Source organism: Bos indicus x Bos taurus, chromosome 5 (genome assembly GCF_003369695.1).
Source record: "Bos indicus x Bos taurus breed Angus x Brahman F1 hybrid chromosome 5, Bos_hybrid_MaternalHap_v2.0, whole genome shotgun sequence".
Taxonomy (NCBI): domain Eukaryota; kingdom Metazoa; phylum Chordata; class Mammalia; order Artiodactyla; family Bovidae; genus Bos; species Bos indicus x Bos taurus.
The window spans coordinates 87,958,708-87,981,550 of record NC_040080.1 but is presented as its reverse complement, the minus strand read 5'-3'; the positions used below and the strand labels follow the sequence as shown (position 1 = coordinate 87,981,550).

General features: G+C 58.7%; 1 protein-coding gene across 1 annotated transcript in view; it reads left to right on the top strand.

Moving 5' to 3' along the window:
- COL2A1 (collagen type II alpha 1 chain) overlaps positions 1 to 22,004 on the top strand; it is a 30,208-nt gene extending 8,204 nt beyond the window's left edge. The window contains 47 exon segments of the mRNA XM_027542687.1: positions 381 to 425; positions 531 to 584; positions 1,008 to 1,061; positions 1,801 to 1,854; positions 2,257 to 2,310; positions 2,445 to 2,498; positions 2,786 to 2,830; positions 3,378 to 3,431; positions 5,864 to 5,908; positions 6,391 to 6,444; positions 7,857 to 7,955; positions 8,233 to 8,277; positions 8,371 to 8,469; positions 8,643 to 8,696; positions 9,008 to 9,115; positions 9,678 to 9,731; positions 9,812 to 9,910; positions 10,032 to 10,085; positions 10,513 to 10,611; positions 11,001 to 11,054; positions 11,419 to 11,472; positions 11,776 to 11,829; positions 12,013 to 12,066; positions 12,268 to 12,312; positions 12,508 to 12,606; positions 12,787 to 12,894; positions 13,196 to 13,249; positions 13,549 to 13,602; positions 14,004 to 14,057; positions 14,381 to 14,434; positions 14,679 to 14,786; positions 15,259 to 15,312; positions 15,659 to 15,712; positions 16,346 to 16,507; positions 16,750 to 16,857; positions 17,049 to 17,156; positions 17,386 to 17,439; positions 17,566 to 17,602; positions 17,605 to 17,672; positions 17,892 to 17,945; positions 18,108 to 18,215; positions 18,500 to 18,553; positions 19,002 to 19,109; positions 19,471 to 19,759; positions 20,193 to 20,380; positions 20,711 to 20,953; positions 21,424 to 22,004. Coding sequence (XP_027398488.1) covers positions 381 to 425; positions 531 to 584; positions 1,008 to 1,061; positions 1,801 to 1,854; positions 2,257 to 2,310; positions 2,445 to 2,498; positions 2,786 to 2,830; positions 3,378 to 3,431; positions 5,864 to 5,908; positions 6,391 to 6,444; positions 7,857 to 7,955; positions 8,233 to 8,277; positions 8,371 to 8,469; positions 8,643 to 8,696; positions 9,008 to 9,115; positions 9,678 to 9,731; positions 9,812 to 9,910; positions 10,032 to 10,085; positions 10,513 to 10,611; positions 11,001 to 11,054; positions 11,419 to 11,472; positions 11,776 to 11,829; positions 12,013 to 12,066; positions 12,268 to 12,312; positions 12,508 to 12,606; positions 12,787 to 12,894; positions 13,196 to 13,249; positions 13,549 to 13,602; positions 14,004 to 14,057; positions 14,381 to 14,434; positions 14,679 to 14,786; positions 15,259 to 15,312; positions 15,659 to 15,712; positions 16,346 to 16,507; positions 16,750 to 16,857; positions 17,049 to 17,156; positions 17,386 to 17,439; positions 17,566 to 17,602; positions 17,605 to 17,672; positions 17,892 to 17,945; positions 18,108 to 18,215; positions 18,500 to 18,553; positions 19,002 to 19,109; positions 19,471 to 19,759; positions 20,193 to 20,380; positions 20,711 to 20,953; positions 21,424 to 21,570 — 3,852 coding nt within the window. The 3' untranslated portion in view covers positions 21,571 to 22,004.
- The last annotated feature ends 839 nt before the right edge of the window (positions 22,005 to 22,843 follow it).

The following is a 22,843-nucleotide window of genomic DNA, read 5'->3' as shown; positions in this document are numbered from 1 at the left end:
CCAGTTGCTATTGCTCTTGGAATGAGAACTGAAGAATGCAGACAGCAGCCACTGTTCTCCAGCATCCACAAGACTTCCAGCAGGAAATCTCAGCCCCGCAGCTCCCACTTGGCACATGCTAAATGAAACTCAGACTTTAGTAAACATGGCTGCTGTCCAGGGGAAAGCAAGGCCAGCTTCTCTGTCCAAATGGTACCTATAAATAAAAATAGAATGTTGCAAGGGGAGAGGGAAATGAGAGGGAGCAGCCCCTGCCGGCCCCCTGCTCACAGAGTAACTCCTTGTCCTTTGTCTGGACTGTTGGCTGGGAGGCGGCAGCACCGTGGAGGCCGAGGGTGAAGCCTTTCCAGTAAAGCTCCTCATTTTCTGTTCCAATGCAGGGCCCCATGGGACCTCGGGGACCCCCAGGCCCTGCTGGTGCTCCCGTAAGTATTGGGTTTTTCCTTTTGGAAAGTGGGGACACAGATGCTTTCAAGCTCTCTGATGTCCGTTCTGGGGGGCCAACCTGGTGTCCTCGCTTTACTTTTTAGGGACCTCAAGGATTTCAAGGCAACCCTGGTGAACCTGGTGAACCCGGTGTTTCTGTGAGTGCTGGTGCTGGCCCTGCCCTCTTGGGGGGACCTTCCCGCGATGTGCCATTCACACCCTAGTCCTGTCGCCTTCCGGGCTCTGCCCAGTGCTTTCTACAGTGGAGGGCTCAAAGGAAGCTCAGATGTCCCGTCTTAGCTCTGGGGGAACTGACAGGGAGCCAGATGAGGCAGGAACCACCCAGGATTCTGTCATGTCAGTCCTTTTCCTGGGTCACCCCTGCTGGCCTGTGCTGTCCACTGCCTCCCGCTATGATCTGCTCTACGCTTATGCTCTGTCTCGGCACAAACTGGGTTCCTCCATCTTTTTTTCCTTTTAGATGAACTAGCTTCCAAAAGCTATAATCCCTGGGTTTCGCCCACTGATTTGGTGTCTTCCTCCCTCCAACCATCTCTTAAGCTCGCTTATTTTGTTTGTAGGGTCCCATGGGCCCCCGTGGTCCTCCTGGCCCCCCTGGGAAACCTGGTGATGATGTGAGTACACCTGAGTCAATCAAGTGGCTGCCTCACTTGAAAGGGCCTGGAGAGAGGGGGTGCTGGGCGGTGATGGGCGGATGCACCCTCGGCTGGGCCCAGGGGGCGGGGCTCGTCAGGCAGAGACTCAGACACTGCACTGTCTACATTTCCACTGGCAACTTAGCTTGCAAGTGCCTTTGGGGACAACTTTGGACCCACTGGGAAGGGAAATAATTAAAACATTATTAGCTCCAGGAAGGGAAATTGAGAAGTGAGAGAAGGGAGAGGGAAAACACAAGGGGAAAGATGCAGAGAAGGGAAAACAAAAGAGAAACACTCAACAGCCCAAGATTATCTTAATTGTAAATGAGTTGGGGAAAGCTCAGGCTGAGTCAGGATGTCTGCAAGGGATGTAAACGAAGGGGAGAGAGGAGAACTGGCGCTGAAGCTGCTCGTGAGAATCCCATTAGGCAGTGAACATCTCTGAGGTTAGGGAACACAGGCTGGTCAGCAGCGCCTGTGAGAGGAGACAGTGAGCCCACCAGGGGAGGCTGGAGGCTGTGGGGGGCAGAGGAGCTTGCCCAGGGCACAGGCAGGGAAGACATTCAGGGAAGTCTGGGACCTACAGGGGTTGGGGGAGATGAGGAAGCCAGTGGGCAAAGGCACAGCAGGCTGGGAGGAGTGATGGCATGCTGGAGTGCCCCAGTGATGCTAACGTGTCTTCTGAGGAAGCTGAGGTACATCTCTCTCCCTTCAGGGTGAAGCTGGAAAGCCTGGAAAATCTGGCGAGAGAGGCCCTCCTGGCCCTCAGGTAAAACCCACCTTTCCCAGTCGCTAGTCTCGTTCCCAGCGTCTCTGTCCTTGCAACAAACGCAGTGGCCTCCCACCCAGCTCATCCAGCTCTGATAGCTCGCTCCTGAAGTTCCAGCGGTCCCCACATACGTCACGCTTTCATGCTGACGACCATGTCTCTGATCCTAGCACAGGCTAGGGGCATCCGAGGGGGCTGGCAAATGTTCACACCCACTTTGCCTAAGCCGGGGTGAGGCACAGAGAGGGGGATTCTGGGAGTGACCGAAAGATGTTCCTGGTGCCGGGCTTCCCCTGCTTCCTGGCCACCCAGGGACCTGGCTCCAAGGCCTCTCCCATCAGCCCAAGGCCGCCTTTACCTGGTTCTGCTCAGTGCTCTGAACATCTCTGCTTTGGATTGCAGGGTGCTCGTGGTTTCCCAGGAACCCCAGGCCTTCCTGGTGTCAAAGGTCACAGAGTAAGTATCATAGGGGGAGAGTGCTGGAAGAAAAAAGATTGACCAAGGGAGAAAAAACTCTTGGTGGGGCGGACATGAATCGTCCTCTTCGGCTTCCCCAGAAGTGTGATTGAAAGTCTTCTCTTGTTCCGTAGGGTTACCCAGGTCTAGATGGTGCTAAGGGAGAAGCTGGTGCTCCAGGTGTGAAGGTAAGGACCAAGCAGCACGTGGGCATGGGGGACGGACGATGAGGAGATGCTGCTGAGCTCAGTGGAGTTAGGACGTCTGAACAGCTTGGGTTAGGAACACCCAGCACTACAACTTAATGAATGAGCAGCAGGTCTGGAGAGCTCCGGGAATTGTCCCTCATGGAACTAAAGCTTGGAGGTGTCGGCGCTAGCTGAGATGACCAGAGCGTCTGGCTTCCTCCATGGGAATTGTCTTGCGGGCTGGCAGAGGGGGCCCTGCTTGCTGACCCTCCGCATCTTTTTTCCAGGGTGAGAGTGGTTCCCCAGGTGAGAACGGTTCTCCAGGCCCAATGGTGAGTATGAGCACCACCCCCTGGAGGGCCTCCAGACACTCTTGAGACACCTTCTAAAGCCCAGCAGATGGCGCCACTGTAGATGCCACCGCTCCCTTTGGGCAAAGTAGATACTCAGTTTTGTAGATTGATTCGATTATGAGCAAAAAGTAAAGTGTGTCAAGTGGATGGTTTGTGCAAGGGCTCACCAGCATTTCTTTGAAATAACCCTGGTAACACACTGAAGGTGTGCTTCAATTTTTACAAATTCTGTTTATTTTCAACATTTGGGGGAGTTCGTCTATTGCAAGGAACAAGATGTGCCTATAACAGGGCTCCTAATAGGTAACAATGGGAGCACCTGTGTATCCTGCCACGGCAGAGAAACCTTTGGTGTGATAGGAGGGTCCTGAATCAGGAAGGCGGGACCAGGGGCATCCACACCTTTGCCTCCTGGGGGCTACTGGCTCCCTCCCTTCCAGTGTCCATGAAGGGCCTGCAGGTTAAGTGATGGGGCCGAGCGGTCCTTAAACCAACTCATGCTTGTGCCTCTTGGTGTGTGTTCCAGGGTCCCCGCGGCTTGCCTGGTGAGAGAGGACGGACTGGCCCTGCCGGCGCTGCAGTGAGTAACTGACAAGACCCAGAGCTACCATTTGCCCAGCTCTTTGGAGTTCACGAGGCACTTGTATTCAGGGTTATTTCACCTGACCCTCAAAGCAACCCCACGATGTGTAGACAGTATCATCCTCCTGTGAGGATTCACTCTGAGTGTGCCCGTCACAGATCCTCAGGCTGGGTCTGCACAGTCGGAGGACTGGGGGGTGGGGGGAGGCCATGGGAGAGCTGGCGTGTGAGGACAAGAGTCTCTTTAACCAGTCTCGATTATTCAGGTAATCCCTCGACAGTCTCACCCACTCCCCAGTCAATCCTGTTTGAATTTATGGACAGACTTTAGTTGGCTATAGTACTGTGTTCCTTTTAGTTCTTTCTGCTCGCTTAGATGCTGCTCTAGAAAAGTGTATCAGTCTAGGGTCAACTCACATACTTTACATTACTGCACTGTTGGTGACACTGTGATACACCAGTGGCCACCGCTTCACGGGCACGTCCTCTGTTTGATACCCAGACGCATTGTCTTATCCAGCCTTCCCTCGAATCCTGCCAGGCGGATTCTGTTGTCCTCCCCCTTTTAGAGGAGAAGAAACTGAGGCACTGAATGGCTAACTAGCCTAAGACAAGCCGTGATCTGCAGCCTCGGACTCTGGTGGCCTCGCGTTAATGGGGGAGTTAAGAGCGTGGGGATTTGTAGCAGTGGAGGGTGTAGGTGTTTAGCTCTGATCCCTTAGCAATAGAGAGCCCTTGTGGACGCCTGCTCAGGCGAGTGATGCGATGAAAGCTGTGTTTAAGAAAGATTATGCTCTCTGTTGATTTCACACCCCAGCCACCCAGGCTCTGAGGCCCCTCCTCGTGGGTCCTTGCAGGACCGGCCAAAGTAAATCAGCTTCCCTCCGTTGTGCTGCTGTCCAGATAATGTATCTGTTTTGGCAGCAATTTCCCTCAGAAGCAGATCAGTGAAATAGCATGCAGTCTCAACCCCCATTTGTCGGCCAAAGCAGTTGAAGTGGCTTGTCCCCAGGTCACTTTGTGTGAGGGGATTAGAGAGCCCCGGGCCTGCCAAGAAGCACCGTGATTGCTACAGATTGTCCAGACCTGGCTTGTGCCTTTTTGGCCAGGCTTGGAGTCATGGGGGCCACACTCCATGAGGGGCACAGATGCCCTGCACCCCTGTTCTCCTTCCTCCTCCCTTGGCCCCGTTTCTTACTTCTCCTTGCTGACTCCTGTCCCTGCGGTAGTCAGACCGGCAGGGTGTGCATAGGATTTGGCATGGAGGAGTGACAGCGTCACACAGCTCCCGGTGCAGGCCTGGTGTCCAGGCCTGACCAGGGGCTGGGCTGGGCTGTGGTCACGTGCCTCCCACCGTGGGCCAGATGGTGCCCACTCCCCAGTTTCCTGCAGGCAGGGGGAGCCCTTGATGCCTGTCCAACTTTGGCCTCTTGGGCAGCACCACACTCCCCTTGCTCACAAGCAGCCCAGGCCTCTCCTCTGGCTGACCCTTGGAGGGAGGGTGCTTTGCGAAGCAGCCAGCCCAGAAGGGGCTCTGGCCAGTGCTGAGGGTTTATGTTCCCTGTGACATTTTCTTCTGTTAAATCTTCTCCTGCTTCCCTGGTTAATGCCAACCGGGAGAGTCTCAGTCATGAGAAATGGACCACAGCCAGGAGAAAGACTTGAGTCTTATTTAAAACAGGAGCTCCCCCTAAAGCATCCTTCTTCAGCTTCCCAGGAGAGGCAGAGGCAGGCAGGCGGGGCTCAGCTGAGGTCTTCCAGGACCCGGTGCCCGGCCCAGCTCCACCCGGCCTAATGATTCCCGGGACCCGGAGGGGCCTCGAGAAAGAGACCCTGGAGGTGCTCACCCTCAAAGTGCATGGCCTATAGAGGAAGAGCCGGCAGCCTTGCTGTCTGTGAAAGAAGTCTCAGGACAAATTCGGTCCTCAGGCTGTGCCCGGCGCCCTGTCCCCATCGCCAAGCTTCTTCCTGGGCTGGTAGCAGATGCACTGCAGCTTCTCTGTGTTCCATGGAAGCAGGCTGTTCTGTGGGTTGGGGATGGGGACACAGATCCAAGAGTTGACCAAGGAGATTAACCGAGTCCTGAAAGAGCTTTCTGCTGCAACAGGCAGGAAGAACTGAGTCAGAATCGATGCTTGGCTGTTTCATTTTCACTGAGTCTTTCAATGATAACATGGCCTTGAATTTGGGGATATTTGGGGTCTAAGTGGAAATTTAAGAAATGATGGAGTAGCTGGAAAATTACCCAAGTTCTCTGAGGTTGAGAGCAAGCCCACTGCAGGCCCAGTTCTCAAAGCCACCACGGAGGGTCCTGGGGCTGCTTCCCCCTGCAGCGCACGCCTGCCAGCCTCCTGCTCAGCCCTGGGGCACCGTGAGAGGGACTGGACATGTGGGTGGCTCCCATAACGGCTGCTTCCTTCTCGCTCACAGGGTGCTCGAGGCAATGACGGTCAGCCAGGCCCTGCAGGGCCTCCGGTAAGTGCACTTCACCCCAAGCAGGTCTACCTGAGTCCCAGTCAGCCACCCAGCGAAGTGGCAGTGTTTACTCAGTATCCAGGCCACGTTCTGGATTCTCCCAGAAAAAGAGGAACAACTTTTCATTACTAAGGGGGTATGTTGGTAACAAGCTTTGAAGCAGTGGTTCATTTTTCTCAGCTACACTTTTGGTAGTTTTTCTGGGGATGGGTAGAGAGGGAGGTGAAAGAACGACTTGCTTCTCACCATGTATATAGTCAGAAACTATATACTGCATCAGAAATGCAGTTTCCCCAAGCCAGGCTTGGGGACACTGGCAGTGGGGACAATTTTCATCCAGGGACTTTTGGCCACAGTGGGTATAGAGCAATATCAGTACAAAGGTGGGAAGGCAGGGGAGGTGAGGGGGTGGCTTGCTTTGGAGGCTAGAGATAGTCTGCCCAGACTGGGCCTTCACCTCTGCATCTGCTTGCTTCCTCCAGGGTCCTGTGGGTCCTGCTGGCGGTCCTGGCTTTCCTGGTGCTCCTGGTGCCAAGGTGCGTGTCCTGCTTGTCGAGTCAGGACCCCCCCTTTCCCCATAACCCTTGCTGACTGCCCCCACCAGATGATCCACCTTCCCTTTGGAGGAGTGTCCCCCACCCCTCGCCCCACCCCTTGCCCCACTGCTGCTCTCCGTGGAAGCAAGGAAATAGCCAGGCATTTTGCAGAGTCACCAGCTGGAAGGGAAAGTAAGACAGAATGATAAAAAGCTGGAGATACAGTTACAGCTTCAGAGTGGGACAAGGCAGAAAAAGATGGGGGGACCCCTGAGACCTGGGAGGGGACCGAAGATCAGGAAACTGAAGAAAAAAGGCAAAGCTCAGCTGACTTAGATCCGGAAGAGAGTTGGAGGGAAGTGAGAGCAGAGATGGTTCCATCCTTCCCTCTCATCCCTGCTTCATCTTGGGGGGGCAGAGCTTGTCTCTCCCAAACCGTGTTAATAGAGTTCTTCCAAGGATTAATAGAGGCCAGTGGGAGGCCAGCCAGTTCAGGCAAAGGCCCCTGTGGCCCAGGAGGGATTCCAACACACGTGCGTCCCTGGGAATTCTCTCCTGGTGCGGCCAGGAGATGAATAAGGAGCCTCCATGTGGTCACTGGCATCAGGTTGCTTTTCCCCTTCGGGGGGTTTCCATGGCAACCAGACAGTGTCTGAGGCCCCAGGAGCTGGGTGAAGGAGACCCATTGTGAAGAGGGACAGCGGAAGGTGAGGGGGCCTGACCTTTAGAAAATAATAATTACAAAAGTAAAACAAGAATGTTCTGAGAAGAAACCTGAGGAGGCCGTGCCCTCCCTCCAGGTCAGCAGTCCTCCCCAGGGACTCCGCCGTCCAGAGAGCCCAGCTCACAGCCAGCTGTATCTTTCAGGAAAAAATGAAAGTAAAAGCAAAGGCCATTTGGGAAAAGTAGTGTTGGGGTGCTGGTCCCCCAGCTTGCCTTTTGCCCTGGCTTGCTGGCTTCCTTCAAACAGGCTTGACTCAGAGCCTGGTTCACATTAGCCAGATACAAGCCCAGTGGCGCCCCAAGCTGAGATGTTCAAGAGCCTCAATAAAAGACAAAATAGGTGGGGACGGGGAGGTAAAGGTGCCTACCCATCTCAGCCATCTGTCCATCATCCCACAAAGCTGGACTGGCAGGCTGCCCAGCTCAGGCTTTTCTGATGAGTGCTTAGGGAACCAGCACAAAGCCCAGCCTGTAACATGAACCTGTGTGCCTGCTCGTGGTGGCCACCAAGGAGAGGGGAGATGGAGAGTAGAGTAGGGCAGGTAGAAAGTCATCAGGTCAGCGGGCCCAGCCAGGTAGCCTGCATGGGAACCCTTTTTGGAATGTGCACAGCTTGTCCTGAACTGTTGCCCACGGGGTCTGTGTCCCACTGACCTGTCCTCACCGCATCCTTCCCTGCCTCTTTCCAGGGTGAAGCTGGCCCCACCGGTGCTCGAGGTCCCGAAGGCGCCCAGGGTCCTCGCGGTGAACCGGGTACTCCTGGGTCCCCTGGGCCAGCTGGTGCTGCTGTGAGTGTCTTTTGCCTGAAGGGTCTGGGGTCTGAGGCCTTGGCACACTTGACTCTCTGCTGAGGCCCCTGGCGCCTCAATCATCACACCTTCCTTCTGGCTCAATGCCTGCCACCCCCCACCAGTCTCTAGAGACACATCTCCCTCCATCACCCATCCTCCCTTGAAGTGTCTCGCAGGGTCCCACCTGGAACGGACCAGGGGCCTAGGAGCACGATGTGGGGTGGAGATGTATTCTTCACTGCTTATCTTATAACGACACTGTCTCCTTTTTCAGGGCAACCCTGGAACTGATGGAATCCCTGGAGCCAAGGGATCTGCTGTGAGTGCCGCCCTCGGACTCAGCTCCTCCAGGTGGGGTCAGTCCCTCCTCGCGCCCCCCTCCTAATGCCCTTCTCTCTGCTCATGCTGACAGGGTGCCCCTGGCATTGCTGGTGCTCCCGGCTTCCCTGGACCCCGTGGTCCACCCGGCCCTCAAGGTGCAACTGGTCCTCTGGGCCCAAAAGGTCAAACGGTAAGATCCAGTGAACCCTGAGTCCCACCCACAGCCCCAGAGTCAAACCTGCCACCCCTACCTCCTGTGCCCACAGAGTCCTCTAGTGGGCTGCCTTTAAGGTGGGGTGGCGGAGGACTTCTAGGGCCGTGGGGAGAACGGAGTGTAAGAACCTGCTTTTCTCCTTTGTTAAGGGTGAGCCTGGTATTGCTGGCTTCAAAGGCGAACAAGGCCCCAAGGGAGAACCGGTGAGTACCTGGCTGCCACCCCTGGCCCACTGCCCACCTCCGCAGCAGGCGTGTCCCCTACCCTGGGCCCTCTGAGGGTGTACCCAGAGATGAGATGTGACAGAGAAGCTGATGCAGTCTCAGCTGTCATCTTCGGCTTGACCAGCTTGACTGCCACTTCTCCTCACCCAGCTGATCCTTTGTGACCTCACTTCCCCAGGTCCCCCAGCCCTGAAACAGCAGTCATAGCCACCTCCTCCTCATGTCAGGCCTGTGCTTGCCCCAGGGGCAGGCAAAGACTCACCCTGTTTCTCTGCTATGCTGGTTCTCAGGGCCCTGCTGGTCCCCAAGGAGCCCCTGGTCCTGCTGGTGAAGAAGGGAAAAGAGGTGCCCGTGGAGAACCTGGTGGTGCTGGGCCCGCCGGTCCCCCTGGAGAAAGAGTAAGTGGGCCAGGAGTCTTTCCCCACGCTCATTGGGTGTGCCCTGGAGATACAAGTTGAGTTCCTGTGGCTCTGGGTCTTTGCCAAGTCTGTGGACCTCATGTACCTTTTCTCCACCCACCTCCACACTCCTTAGTTCCCTCACTCCTGGGTGACATGAAGCAGTGGGAGTTCCTTTCCAAAAGGTGGGGGCAGGCCCAAGAAGTTAATCTCTCAGAATCTTGCGCCTGGAGCTTCCCAGGTGGCGCGAGTGGTAAAGACATGGGTTCGATCCCTGGGTCAGGAAGATCCCCTGCAGGAGGGCATGGCAACCCACTCCAGTATTCTTGCCTGGAGAATCGCCACGGACAGAGAAGCCTGGCAGGCTACAGTCCATAGGGTTGCAGAGTCAGACACGACTGAAGTGACTTAGTAGGCATGCATGCACATAGCTTCTGCTCTGCAGAGACTGCGGTAGGAGGGTTGGTGGGATGGACACCTGGATCCTGACTAGGCTCTCTGCAGCCACAATTGGGTCAAGGGCCTCTTTAACTCATTGCCTCTCCCCTCTACTTCTTCCTAGGGCGCTCCTGGAAACCGTGGTTTCCCAGGTCAGGATGGTCTGGCAGGTCCCAAGGTGAGCAGGGGAACAGGGACTGGGCCCACCCATCACCAGTAAAATGGCTTTCTGCTGACCCGCTGCCTCCTCTTGTATAGGGAGCCCCTGGAGAGCGAGGACCCAGTGGCCTCGCTGGTCCCAAAGGCGCCAACGGTGACCCTGGCCGTCCCGGAGAGCCTGGCCTTCCTGGAGCCCGGGTAGGTAGCAGGGATGCTTCTGTTTTTAGCTTCCAACTCTGAGAAGACTCCTCACGCCCTACCCGACCTGGTCCCTCCAACCCTGTGCTGACACCCATCCCCTTCTCTCTCCTAAACAAAGGGTCTCACTGGTCGCCCTGGTGATGCTGGTCCTCAAGGCAAAGTTGGTCCTTCCGTAAGTCCATCTTCTGGGGTCACTGGGAGAGGTTGGCGGGTACTCCTGGGGAGGCAGGTAGGAAGAGAGACAGGGTGGGGGCAGCCTGTGAATTTTGAGAATTGGGGAGGGGAATGGATGGGATGGTAGGCCTGTGGCCAGGTGTGGCCTATGCAGTGGCTGCAAGTTCTAAAAATGCCACCTCTTGTGCATTCGGGCCTTCTTTTGGGGAAGACAAAGCCTGATGTGCGCTTTCCGGAACAAAACTTCTAAGCTAAGCAGTGCCTTGTCACTGATGAGTCCCGTGTGTGATGTGGGCTGCCGGTTGTGACCTTGGTCAATCCTACATGCTGTTTGTCTGGCCGGTGACCTGCCCTGAGCCTGCGCTCAGTAGATGGACAAATGTGGTCTCGTGTTCATGTGCTGAGAATGGTGTTCTCTCTTTCAGGGAGCCCCTGGTGAAGACGGTCGCCCTGGACCCCCAGGTCCTCAGGGGGCTCGTGGGCAGCCTGGTGTCATGGGTTTCCCTGGCCCCAAAGGTGCCAATGTAAGTAATCACCTGTCCTTCCGTTTCCTTCCACATGGTGCCGCTACCTCCCTGCCCCTGGGGAAAGGGCTGGTTCCCAGAGTTAACCCAAGGGCTGTGATGAGCGAGATCCATGGTGTTCTGGGTGGCTTGGACCTCCACACCCCAAGGAGTGCCTGTGATCAGGGGAATCCCAGGGCTCTTTAGAGCCCTCAGAACATCTCAGCCATGACACCAATCCCCGGGTCAGCGCTATCAGCTCACACCTCTGAGCATAAGAGAGGCGCTGATCCTCGACTTTAGCCTTTGCTGTCCATCAGGCAGTGGCCCCACGCCCCGATCTCCCCCCCGGCCATACCCCTACTCCCACCAAAGCCCTCCACCTCATGGCCCTGCCCTCTTTCTTCCAGGGTGAGCCTGGCAAAGCTGGTGAGAAAGGACTGCCTGGTGCTCCTGGTCTGAGAGTAAGTGCCTCCCCACTGCCCACCCCTGGGTGTTTGTTGCTCCCTGTGGGGAGGGAGCATCCCTGTGGCATGCTCCTGGGACCCCTGGTTGCAGCATGATGCCCATGGCTGAGCCTGTGCTGCTCTGGGCCCTGTGGGAGTCCACCCCAGGAGACTTTGGTGGCTGACAGCATCCAGGGAGGTGGAGAAGGCTCTTATGCTGAGGACTGAGGGAAAAGAGGTGGGTGGGAAGGGAGGGTGGAGAAATGGAGTTCAGGCAGAGGATTGGCTGGAAACTCTGGGCCACGTAGTGCACCCGCCCGGTGCTGGGGTCTGCAGAACTGGAGGAGTGTATCATGATAGCGCCCCTCTCTCTCCCCACTAGGGTCTTCCTGGCAAAGATGGTGAGACAGGTGCTGCAGGCCCCCCTGGACCCGCTGTAAGTACCCGCCCAGCCTCTCCAGGTAGCCTGTGGGCAGGGGCTTGGGGCGGCGGAGGTGGGTGGGGGGTGATGGAGCTGACAGATGTGGATCTGGGCTGATCCAGCACCCCGACCCAGCCTGAGCAGAGGCAGTGTGGACCCCGCCTGGTGGTCTGGGGTGCGGGTCACTCACTGGTGGGAGAACAGTGGGCAGTGAGGGTGGTGTTGCCTGCCGTGGGTGCCCCCTGGCCCCTCTAACCCTGGATGTGGCATCCAGGCTCTCCAGAAGCTGGCTCAGCTCACCATTGTCTTCCTCTGCAGGGACCAGCTGGTGAACGAGGCGAGCAGGGTGCTCCTGGGCCATCTGGGTTCCAGGTAGGCGGCTGGACCAGCTTCCTATTTATTCTCTGTCCAGGGCTCTGGGGTGGCAGCAGCGCCCCCTCAGTGGGGGCCAGGGGATGGGTCTTCCTGCACCCCAGCTTTTGCCCTGTGCTGGCCTCCCCAGAGGGTAGGGCAGCAACCTAACTCCTTTCCTAACTAAGTCACCTTGGCTTCTAGGGACTTCCTGGCCCTCCCGGCCCCCCAGGTGAAGGTGGAAAACCAGGTGACCAGGTGAGTATGGGGTCCTGTGAATCTGCAGCGTGTTTAGGTGGGAAGGTCTATTCTGATGCCCAGGAGGCAAGGGCGGGAGGGGGAACAAGGAGCTCAGTGAGGCAGAGAGTGTCTGGGTCCCGCAGCCCAGCTCGCCACAGTCTGAGCTCCGCTCCGGGGCAGAAAAAACCTTGCTCTCTTACATTCTTCTTTGATCTTCAGGGTGTTCCTGGTGAAGCTGGAGCTCCCGGCCTCGTGGGTCCCAGGGTGAGTGTCCTGTTGGCCATTCCCAAGTGGCTTCTCTGAGCGGTTCTGCCTGCCTGTCCCAGCAGAACCGCAGCCCCAGGTCCTGCCCCACCACCGTGCCCCCCAAGCCAGCTCCGCTCCTATCTCCCTGCTTCTCCCTGGCTCTCTGTCCTCTTCCGGCCTCTGCCTGACTGTTCCGTGGTGTCTCCACTCCAGGGTGAACGAGGTTTCCCAGGAGAACGTGGCTCCCCCGGTTCCCAGGGCCTCCAGGGGGCCCGCGGTCTCCCCGGCACTCCTGGCACTGATGGTCCCAAAGTAAGTGAGATGGGTGTGGTCCTCTGGGTGGAAGGGGACAGGGCTTGGGGGATGAAGGTGGAAGGCGGGAGGGATGGAGGGTGAGACCCAAAGGGGTCTAGGCAGAGGAAGAAGGGGAGGAAAGGGGGCTTGGGGCGCCCAGAGGAGGAGCTGCCCATCACAGAGGCCTCTCCCCAACAGGGCGCAGCTGGCCCAGCTGGCCCCCCTGGGGCTCAGGGCCCTCCAGGTCTGCAGGGCATGCCCGGTGAGAGGGGAGCAGCTGGTATCGCCGGACCCAAGGGAGACAGGGTGAGTACCGGGCTGAGCAGGCCTCCCCGCAACTCCCTCCTGCTCCCCACAGTACCCAGTCACCCCCTTGAAGAACTTGGAGGCTCCTCTATGGCTCTCTGTTTGACCTTTAGTGACATCATCCGCTGACACATCCCTCCATCTCACTTCTCTTACTGCTCGTCACCCACCCTGAGACCACAGCAAACCCCTCTTGGCCAGGCTCTGAGCCCCGCCTGGAGCCCATTCAGGGAGGACACTGTGCTGGCAAAGCGGATCTTGGAGTGCCTCCCTGAGGTGGCCCGTTTTCTGTATTCCACAGGGTGATGTTGGTGAGAAAGGCCCCGAGGGCGCCCCCGGGAAGGACGGTGGACGAGTAAGTGGATGCTGGTGGCAGGCTCCCTGGGGTTGGGATGGGGACGGATGCAGGGATCCCATGCACTCAGGGACAGAGGGGCCGTGTGTGAGCGTGGTCCCTGGCCCCATGTTCAGTTGTGTGGGTTGGGCATCTGCAGGGACTTCCCTGTCAACACTGGGACCCTGGGGTGAGAGGGCGTTCTGGGGGCCATGGAAGGATACACCAAGGGCCCCTGGATGTGGGCGCCCCAGGCTCCCTGCTGGGCACCGCGTCCCTGGCTGCCTCTCCCGGCCCCTCACTCGGCCTTCTCTTCCCAGGGTCTGACTGGCCCCATTGGCCCCCCTGGCCCAGCCGGAGCCAACGGTGAGAAGGTGAGTCATGGACCCCTTTCTTCACTCTGCCCCCATCAGATCTCCTTCTCACCTCCTACCAAAGACTGCTCTCTCTCCTCCCCTCCATCAACAGCTGTCACCCTCCTCCTCTCCAACTGCTGTAAGGAGTGAGGGTGGGGGCCTTCTTAGCAGCAGAGTCCTGGCGGTGCGCGCCATTGAGGGAAGCAGAGGGGTGGGGCACGGGTGTCTTTCTCGATGCCCTGAGGAGGATGCAGGTGTGGCTGAAGCAATGAGAAAACAGGCTTTGGGTCGCTGGGGAGACCGGAGCCCCCACCTGCCGTCAGGGCTGCTTCCTGGGTGCACTTTGCTCTGGAGGGGCCCCCTCTGAACCCACACCCCTCATCTCTGGCTTTTGTCCCCACCCCCCTCCCCAACCTTAGGGAGAAGTTGGACCCCCTGGTCCTGCTGGAACTGCTGGTGCTCGAGGTGCCCCGGTGAGTATCTGCCCGGAGCCTGGCCCTGCAGGGGTGTGGCTCCCTCCCTGCAGTTCGGGCCTGGGGATGGGAGGAGAGATGAGAAATGAAAGGGAGAAGGGACGCACCCCTGTCCATGATGTGATCATGGTGGAGGGCCTTCAGGTCCCCAGACCCTCTGGCCACAGGAGGCCTTCTGGCCTGGCTTGGTTTGTTTAGGATGGAGCTCCCTGACCCCTTTTCTCGGGGGTTACTGTGCAGTAGGCTGGGCCAGGGTGGGCTCTGGGCCCCCAGGAGGAGCTGAACGGGCAGGCAGCTGAGCCTCCGCGCCCCTTTCCTCACAGGGTGAACGTGGAGAGACAGGCCCCCCTGGACCTGCTGGATTCGCCGGTCCCCCTGTGAGTATCTCTGTCCACCTCCCTGCCACACCTTCTACTCTGGTCAGCTTGCGGGGGAGGGAGGAGAGGAGGGAGGGACAGGGCTTAAAGAGGAGGGGAATGTCTCCTTTCCCTCCACACCAGTGTGACAGTCCCAACCTCAGAGCAGGCGCTCAGACCCGGGGTGGACACACACACACACAGTCTCCGGCCCTTTGGGAGGAGCTGTTCCCCCCACTCACTGGCTTCCTCCTTCCCGAGCCAGGGTGCTGATGGCCAGCCTGGTGCCAAAGGTGAACAAGGAGAAGCCGGCCAGAAAGGTGACGCTGGTGCCCCCGGTCCTCAGGGCCCCTCTGGAGCTCCTGGGCCTCAGGTGGGTAAAACTGAGCTCCCCTGGGAGCTGACCCCACAGGACAGGGAGGCTGGGCGCAGGGGGAGGGGCCTGGGCAGGCCAAGGGCGGCGGGGCGGCCTGGGGAGGCTGCAGGAAGGAGGAGTTTGTACTCAGGGATGAAGGTTCAAGGAGCTACGCTACCCTGGCTTTTGTTGTCACGGGTGTGGGTGCGTGGTGGGGGCTGGGGGAGGGAACGCAGGTACCGCTTGTGGCTCAGGACAGAGCAGCCAGCCTCCTGGGAGACCCTGGTTGGGCTCTGAGGACGCCTAATGGGCTTCTCCTCCCAAGGTCTACTGGAACATGAGTCTTCTATTGGTCGGGGTAGCAGGCCCGCCTGTGATAGCTTCCCAGGCTGGGATGTTCATGCTGACAAAGCTCCATCTTTGTGGTCCCGGCTCTCAGGAGTCTGTGGTCAGGACGACTGGGCCTCACTGTCTCCCTCTTCCTCCTCAGGGTCCTACTGGTGTGACCGGTCCTAAAGGAGCCCGAGGTGCTCAAGGGCCCCCGGTGAGTGAGGCAGGAGGAGCGTGGTAGCTTCTCTCACACCCATCCTGGCCTCACAGAGGCTGCACCCCACCTCCTTCCTTCTCACCCACTTTTGCCCCCACCCATCCCATAGCCATGTGGGAGAGAGGACGCCCCTAAAGTCTGAATGCCCCAGTCCAATCCTCCCCTGCAGAGGCAGCAAGAGGCAGTGGCCACACCCCAGGGGCCCTGTCTCCCTCTCTAAATCCCCTGGCTGCTCTGCAGCCCCTTGCACTTTTCCACTCCAGCCTGTGAGACCACCCCCCCACCTTTGATTCTGGGGCCTCCTGAGGGTCCAAAGTGCTGAGTCTCCCCTCTCCTCACATAGGGAGCCACCGGATTCCCCGGAGCAGCTGGCCGCGTCGGACCCCCAGGCTCCAATGTGAGTGCCACCCCGGCTGGTTTCTACCTTACCCCTAGCAGGAGGCACAGGCAGGGGTCACAGAGTCTGGCCCAACCCCATGCACATCTTGTGCCCAGGCCCACACCTGGGAGGAGCAGTTAACTGACCGTGGAGACCTGTTCTCCACGTGGACAGCTGGAAGCAGGGGCTGTGCCCTTTTGCTGGCCATGGGCTTCTGGCTCTGCTTCACCGTGGACACGCATTTCTTGAACACACTGTGCTTTATGAGATGGTCTGCATCTTGCCCTTGGGGAGCTCACAGCAGAGGGAGGAGAGACGATAAGTCAGCGGGCTCACCAACGCTGTCAAGTGCAGGGCGGTGGGCACAGAGGCTTAGGGCTGGGGGGATCGAGATTGGAGCAGTTCCTTGAGGATGGGTGGCGGGAGAGAGGCCACAGGGAAGGACGCAGGAGAGTCGGAACAGGGAGAATGTGCAGCGGCTGGGGAAGCCAGGCTGGCTGTCCAGAGCTCACGCGAAGCGAAGATGAAAGAGGCGGACCAAGGGGGCCAAGCTGCCCTTACTGTGGAGGAAGCCCCCAGAGGGTTGTGGCAGCCTGGAGGGACGGGGAAGGGTGAGAGAAATTCTCACTTCCTGTGTTTTGCTTCTCCTAGGGCAACCCTGGACCCCCTGGTCCTCCTGGTCCTTCTGGAAAAGATGGTCCTAAAGGTGCTCGAGGCGACAGTGGGCCCCCTGGCCGAGCTGGTGACCCTGGCCTCCAAGGTCCTGCTGGACCCCCTGGCGAGAAGGGAGAGCCTGGAGATGATGGTCCTTCTGTAAGTCCCACCCCAGGGCCAAGGTCCCTGAGGAAGGGGTGCAAAGGGCATGGGCTCCCAGAGCCTAGAGTTGGGGGGAACAGGGCTGTGGGGCTGCCGGGAGCAGGGGTGCTGCAGAAGGTGCCCTGCAGGGCAGGAGAAGCACTGACCTGACCCCCACAGTGGGCAGCTGGCCGCAGCACAGACGGGCGGCGGCTGCGTGTCACTTCTCAAGTTCTCACCTCCTTCCTCTCCCCGCTCAGGGTCCCGATGGTCCTCCAGGTCCTCAGGGTCTGGCTGGTCAGAGGGGCATCGTTGGTCTGCCTGGACAGCGTGGTGAGCGAGGATTCCCCGGCCTCCCCGGCCCCTCGGTAAGTGGGGACGCCCCTTCCTCCTGGCTAGCCGGCCCAGCCTGGCTCAGGTGGAGGGTCTTCACTGGCTGTCCTCGGTAGCCCAGCCACCTGCTCCGCACCCTTGGAACTGACCCACGGTCAGCCGTCTTCCCGGAAGGGCTGAGAGGGACCTTGGAGCGCACACTCACCCTCCTTGTCGCTGCCCCCAGGGTGAGCCTGGCAAGCAGGGAGCCCCTGGAGCATCTGGAGACCGAGGTCCCCCTGGCCCTGTGGGTCCTCCTGGCCTGACTGGTCCTGCTGGTGAGCCTGGACGTGAGGTGAGCAGTGGGTCTCACTGTGGGGACAGGGGAGCCCTGGAGGAGGCGGGTGACAGGGCAGGCCAAGCCCAAGTGCCCAGATGCGATGGGAGGGTCGTGATGGGAGAGAGAAGGCCAGGGAGACTAAGAGCTGGGTGCACGGAAGGGCGGCAGGAAGAAGCTAGCTGGGAAAGCCTTGGCTGGACAGGGGTGGGGGCAGCTCTGATGGCGTCTGCTCCCCTTTGCACAGGGAAGCCCCGGTGCTGACGGCCCCCCTGGCAGAGATGGCGCAGCTGGAGTCAAAGTGAGTGTCTCGTGCGGTGGGGTGGGAAGGACACTTCATCGGCCTGGCAGGGTCAGGGTCAGAGCCACATCCCTCCTTGCCTCCTCTGGAAATTCCTCTCTGAGCCTGGGACCTCTCTCCTGACAGGGTGACCGTGGAGAGACCGGTGCCGTGGGTGCTCCTGGAGCCCCGGGCCCCCTGGCTCTCCTGGCCCCGCTGGCCCAATTGGCAAGCAGGGAGACCGAGGAGAAGCTGTGAGTACCTTGATTCAGTAAAAGCCATGGTGCAGGAGGGTGGCCGGGTGGGCAGGGAGCTCCTCTCCACCTCCCGCCCTCCCCTGCCCCAGGCCCTGGGAACAACCCTGGGTCTGGGTTGTGAAGCAGCTGCCTCGGTGCCCAGCCTGTGGGCAGACGCAGCAGTGGGCCATCCCTGCCTCGACTGCTCTCTGACGCTGCCCGCCACTTACCCCACAGGGCGCACAAGGTCCCATGGGACCTGCAGGACCTGCTGGAGCCCGGGGAATGCCAGTGAGTATCTGAGTGCCCTGTGCTGGGTCCTGACGGGCAGGCTCGGGGGTTGGGGGGGGGTGTCCGCAGGGACCTGGGGCTCCTTGGCTCAGGTGAAGCCGGCAGAGGGCTCTTGCTCTGGGCTGAGCTGACCCAACCTGTGTCTGTGTGTCTCGTTCCCAGGGCCCTCAAGGCCCCCGAGGTGACAAAGGAGAAACTGGAGAGGCTGGCGAGAGGGGACTGAAGGGACACCGTGGCTTCACTGGTCTGCAGGGTCTGCCCGGCCCCCCTGTGAGTGCTGCTATCTGTGCTTGGCTCCCCAGGGCCTCCCTCTCTGCAGGGACCCCTTGAGTTTCCCAGGCTGCTGAAGCGACTTGGGATGATCCCAAGAAATGTCCAGGCCTGGACCGCCTCCAGGTTGGAGGGAGGAGCACGTGGAAGGGCCATGGGGCTGGGGGTCGGGGAGCAGATACATGTCCCAGCCAGCTCCCAATGTATATACCTATTCTCGAAGGCCTCCCAGCCTGGGGCCTGTCTGTGCTGACCTCTGACCTTGGCCTCTTCCTTCCGCACAGGGTCCTTCTGGAGACCAGGGTGCTTCCGGTCCTGCAGGTCCTTCTGGCCCCAGAGTGAGTGAGAGGGAGTGAGCCCTCCCTAGGGGTGGGGCCGGGGCTCTGGGCAGGTGTCTGAGGAGGAGGGGAGTGTGGCTGCTCCCGGGGAAGCCTTGGCCTCAGGGGGCCTCACTGGGCAGTGGAGGTGGGACCAGCTTGGTGAGAATGTGGCCAGAGAAGAACCTGAGACCCCAGGATGAATATACGAGTGGCTCTCGGCTGTCAAATGGCCCCCCTGGGAACAAGGGTTTACAGAGAGGCTTGTAGAAGGGTAGGAAAGCTGTGAGGCCACCCTGCTGGTTCTTGGCCACACACGGGCCAGCGTGGGGTTCCGTGACTGAGAAGTGAGGAAAATCGGAAACAGCATGGCTAGTGCTAGGAGGGCCCCTCCCCAACACCAGCTCCTCCCCAGCCTTCCCTTTGCTGAGGCTCTTTCCTCACCGCCTGCCTCTCTCCTGGCCTGCAGGGTCCTCCTGGTCCCGTCGGTCCCTCTGGCAAAGATGGTGCTAACGGAATCCCTGGCCCCATTGGACCTCCTGGGCCCCGTGGACGTTCCGGCGAGACTGGCCCTGCTGTGAGTGTGCAGACCCCGGCCCGCTGCGTGGGGCCTTTCCAGCACCGGGAGGCTGGAGCTTTCTGACGCTAGGGGCTTCTTTCGGGGTGTCCGCCTGCAGCTAATGTGACAGCACCCTTTATCTGGGAGCCCCCAGAGGTTCAGAGGGTCCACGGGAAACCGAAGAGAGGAGCTAATGAAAGAATAAGGCGCATTCTGTGGTTTTCTTGGTCCTGTCCCATTGCACGTACACCCACATTCCCAACCTCATGGGACTGGGAAAAAGACATTCTATTGATGGTACATTCTAGAAGGTGCGGATGGACACAGGAAGGGCGGCATCCCTGTCATTCCTGGCTGATTTCTCTGTTTCCTGCTGCAGGGTCCTCCTGGAAACCCTGGACCCCCTGGCCCTCCTGGCCCCCCCGGCCCTGGCATCGACATGTCCGCCTTTGCTGGCCTTGGCCAGAGAGAGAAAGGCCCCGATCCTCTGCAGTACATGCGGGCCGACGAGGCAGCCGGCAACCTGAGACAGCATGATGCCGAGGTGGACGCCACACTCAAGTCCCTCAACAACCAGATCGAGAGCCTCCGCAGCCCCGAGGGCTCCCGCAAGAACCCAGCTCGCACCTGCCGAGACCTGAAACTCTGCCACCCTGAGTGGAAGAGCGGTGAGGACCCCCACCACAGAGAGCAGGCAGTCAGCACCCTGGGCCCAGCCCCGCTCAGAACACAGGAGCAGAGTCCGACCTGGAAGGGTCTAGCATGGGTGTCCCCCTGCACCCCACATCTCACAGCAGAGAAACTGCAGCCTTGGCCCTGTCCTGCCGTGACCACACGGCGGAAGTGACGTCAGGGTCAAGTTCCATCCACAGGCTGGCCCTAAGCCTGCTCTTCTGCTCGCACCCCTGTTTAGCCTGGATGTTCCCCTCGCCCGCTCCCTCCTTCTCCCCTCCCTTTGGCTGCATGTGGCCCTCACACCCTGCTCCTCTCCCGCTGGGTGTCCCTATAGGCCTGTCAGTCACTCCAGGCAGGCCTGGCCCTCTCGGGGGCGTGGGTCTGTGCCTGTCTGAGCCCCGATGGGGTGTTGCCTCCCCGCTGCAGGAGACTACTGGATCGACCCCAACCAGGGCTGCACCCTGGATGCCATGAAGGTTTTCTGCAACATGGAGACTGGCGAGACCTGCGTCTACCCCAACCCGGCCAGCGTCCCCAAGAAGAACTGGTGGAGCAGCAAGAGCAAGGACAAGAAACACATCTGGTTTGGAGAAACCATCAACGGTGGCTTCCACGTGAGTCCCCCGCTTGCTCTAGGCCATGGGCGGTGCCTCAGAACCTCCCTCTGCTTTCTTCTGGGGAGTTTTCAGCACCTTGCTCACATTCCCACCAGTTCTGGGTGAGGGAGGGGACTTAAGAGGAAGGAAGGAGGAGAGATAGGATTTTTTCCCCCTCATTTAGAGGTGGAGGTGGAGGAAGAGGTCCTCGGAGGCCTGCTCCATCCACTTCCTGGAAGCAAAAATGTCTTCCCAGTGACCCCTCCCCAACCACCATCAGCTGCTCCTCCCCCGTCCACTGGCAGCCCCCATCCCCGGGCCTCATGCCGCTGCTCTGCATCCTCACAGTTCAGCTATGGAGATGACAACCTGGCTCCCAACACCGCCAACGTCCAGATGACCTTCCTGCGCCTGCTGTCCACCGAGGGCTCTCAGAACATCACCTACCACTGCAAGAACAGCATTGCCTACCTGGACGAAGCTGCTGGCAACCTCAAGAAGGCTCTGCTCATCCAGGGCTCCAACGACGTGGAGATCCGGGCTGAGGGCAACAGCAGGTTCACATATACCGTTCTGAAGGATGGCTGCACGGTGAGTTCGGCGGGCTGGGCCACCAAAGAGAGAGAGAGAGACCTTCCTGGGGCCCAGGGCTCAGGCTGGAGCAGGCTGAGGGCTGGCCCACAGCGGGGTCATGGTCCTAAAGGGGCACACGTGTAAGGAGCTGTGCAGGGACGACACACCAGCGACAGCTGGGAGAGGGGAGCTTGTCGGTTCTGTCTCCTCCCCTCCCTCGGCTCAGTGTGTCCAGTGACTTGTAGGAACAGTCATGCATAGTGTGGGGGCCTCTGCCCTTGCAGGTGGGGTGCTCAGGTAGGGGATGGGAAGGAGAAGGGTGAGGGGCGGGGGAGGCCCTGCTGCTGAGAACTAGAGTCTGGAGTCGAGGTGGAGGTCAATCCAAAAGAGAACTAGAGCCCCCCAGGGTGTTCTGCGCTTGGTGTTCTGTGATGCTTGGCTTTCCTGATCACAAGGCATCCACTGACTCTCCTCTTGCTCTCCCCTAGAAACACACCGGTAAGTGGGGCAAGACTATGATCGAGTACCGGTCACAGAAGACCTCCCGTCTGCCCATCATTGACATTGCACCCATGGACATAGGAGGGCCCGAGCAGGAATTCGGTGTGGACATAGGGCCTGTCTGCTTCTTGTAAAAACCCGAACCCAGAACCAACACAATCCATTGCAAACCCAAAGGACCCAAGTACTTTCCAATCCCAGTCACTCTAGGACTCTGCACTGAATGGCTGACCTGACCTGACGCCCATTCATCCCACCCTCTCACAGTTTGGACTTTGCTCCCCTCTCTAAGAGACCTGAACTGGGCAGACTGCAAAATCAAATCTCGGTGTTCTATTTATTTATTGTCTTCCTGTAAGACCTTTGGGTCAAGGCAGAGACAGGAAACTAACTGGAGTGAGTCAAACGCCCCCTGAGTGACTACCCCCCAGCCCAGGCAAGAGGCCCCTGCAGGTGCCGGGCGCAGGGACTGTGTGTGTCCTACACAATGGTGCTATTCTGTGTCAAACACCTCTGTATTTTTTAAAACGTCAATTGATATTAAAAACAAAAAAATTATTGGAAAGTACATACTGGCTTGTGCTTTGTGCTTTATTCTTTATTTTCCACGAGTCCTGGATTCTGTGGGCAGGACAAAACGGCTGTCCTCAGGCCTTCTCTTGACTGAAGCCACACTGCCTGGTCTAGCCACCTCACACAAACTTGCCTTTTTGTAGCCCCTGGCACCGAGTGGAGCCCAGGGGTGAACAAGAAACAGAGACTCAAGGTTTGGGAAGGGAGGCCCGAGGCAGAGGTGGGGGGGCTTGTTCTTGAGCATAAACCCGGGCACACCTCCAGGGCGGATTAGTGCAAGAGGAGAGATGCGCTCTGAGCTCAGATGGGGATTGTGGGGGACGGGCTGCATCCTGCTACTGGGGAGAGATCAGAGATGCAGGAGGGGGTGCACGATGTGGGGAGAGGAGTAAATCCACAGAGGCCCATGATAAGTGCACATAATCAGACAATCTTGCTGACCTACTTATCTGTCTTTCCCTAAGACTTTAGTTCAAAGAGAAGTGTTAGGGCTAAACTCTCACCCCTTATTCCTTTTTCCTGGCCCCTATTCTTCACTTCCTGGGCTGGCACTTGAAGCTTCCACAGATGTCTTAACTGTGGGCTTATGAATGGACAGCCTTCTACTTCTTGCTTTTCAGATTTGTGTATGTGGGGCAAAAAATGAGGAAGTGGACACCTTTTCCACTAGAGGGGGCTGGTGGATGACAAACTAAAAGAGTACAATACAAACAGAATTAGAAGAGCTCTCTCATAATTTAAATAACACTTCTAAATACCAAAAGAGCTAATGGGGGCAGTGTGGAGAGGTGCACAGGTGCTTACAAAAACTTCCTCAGACCACAGGTGGAGCTG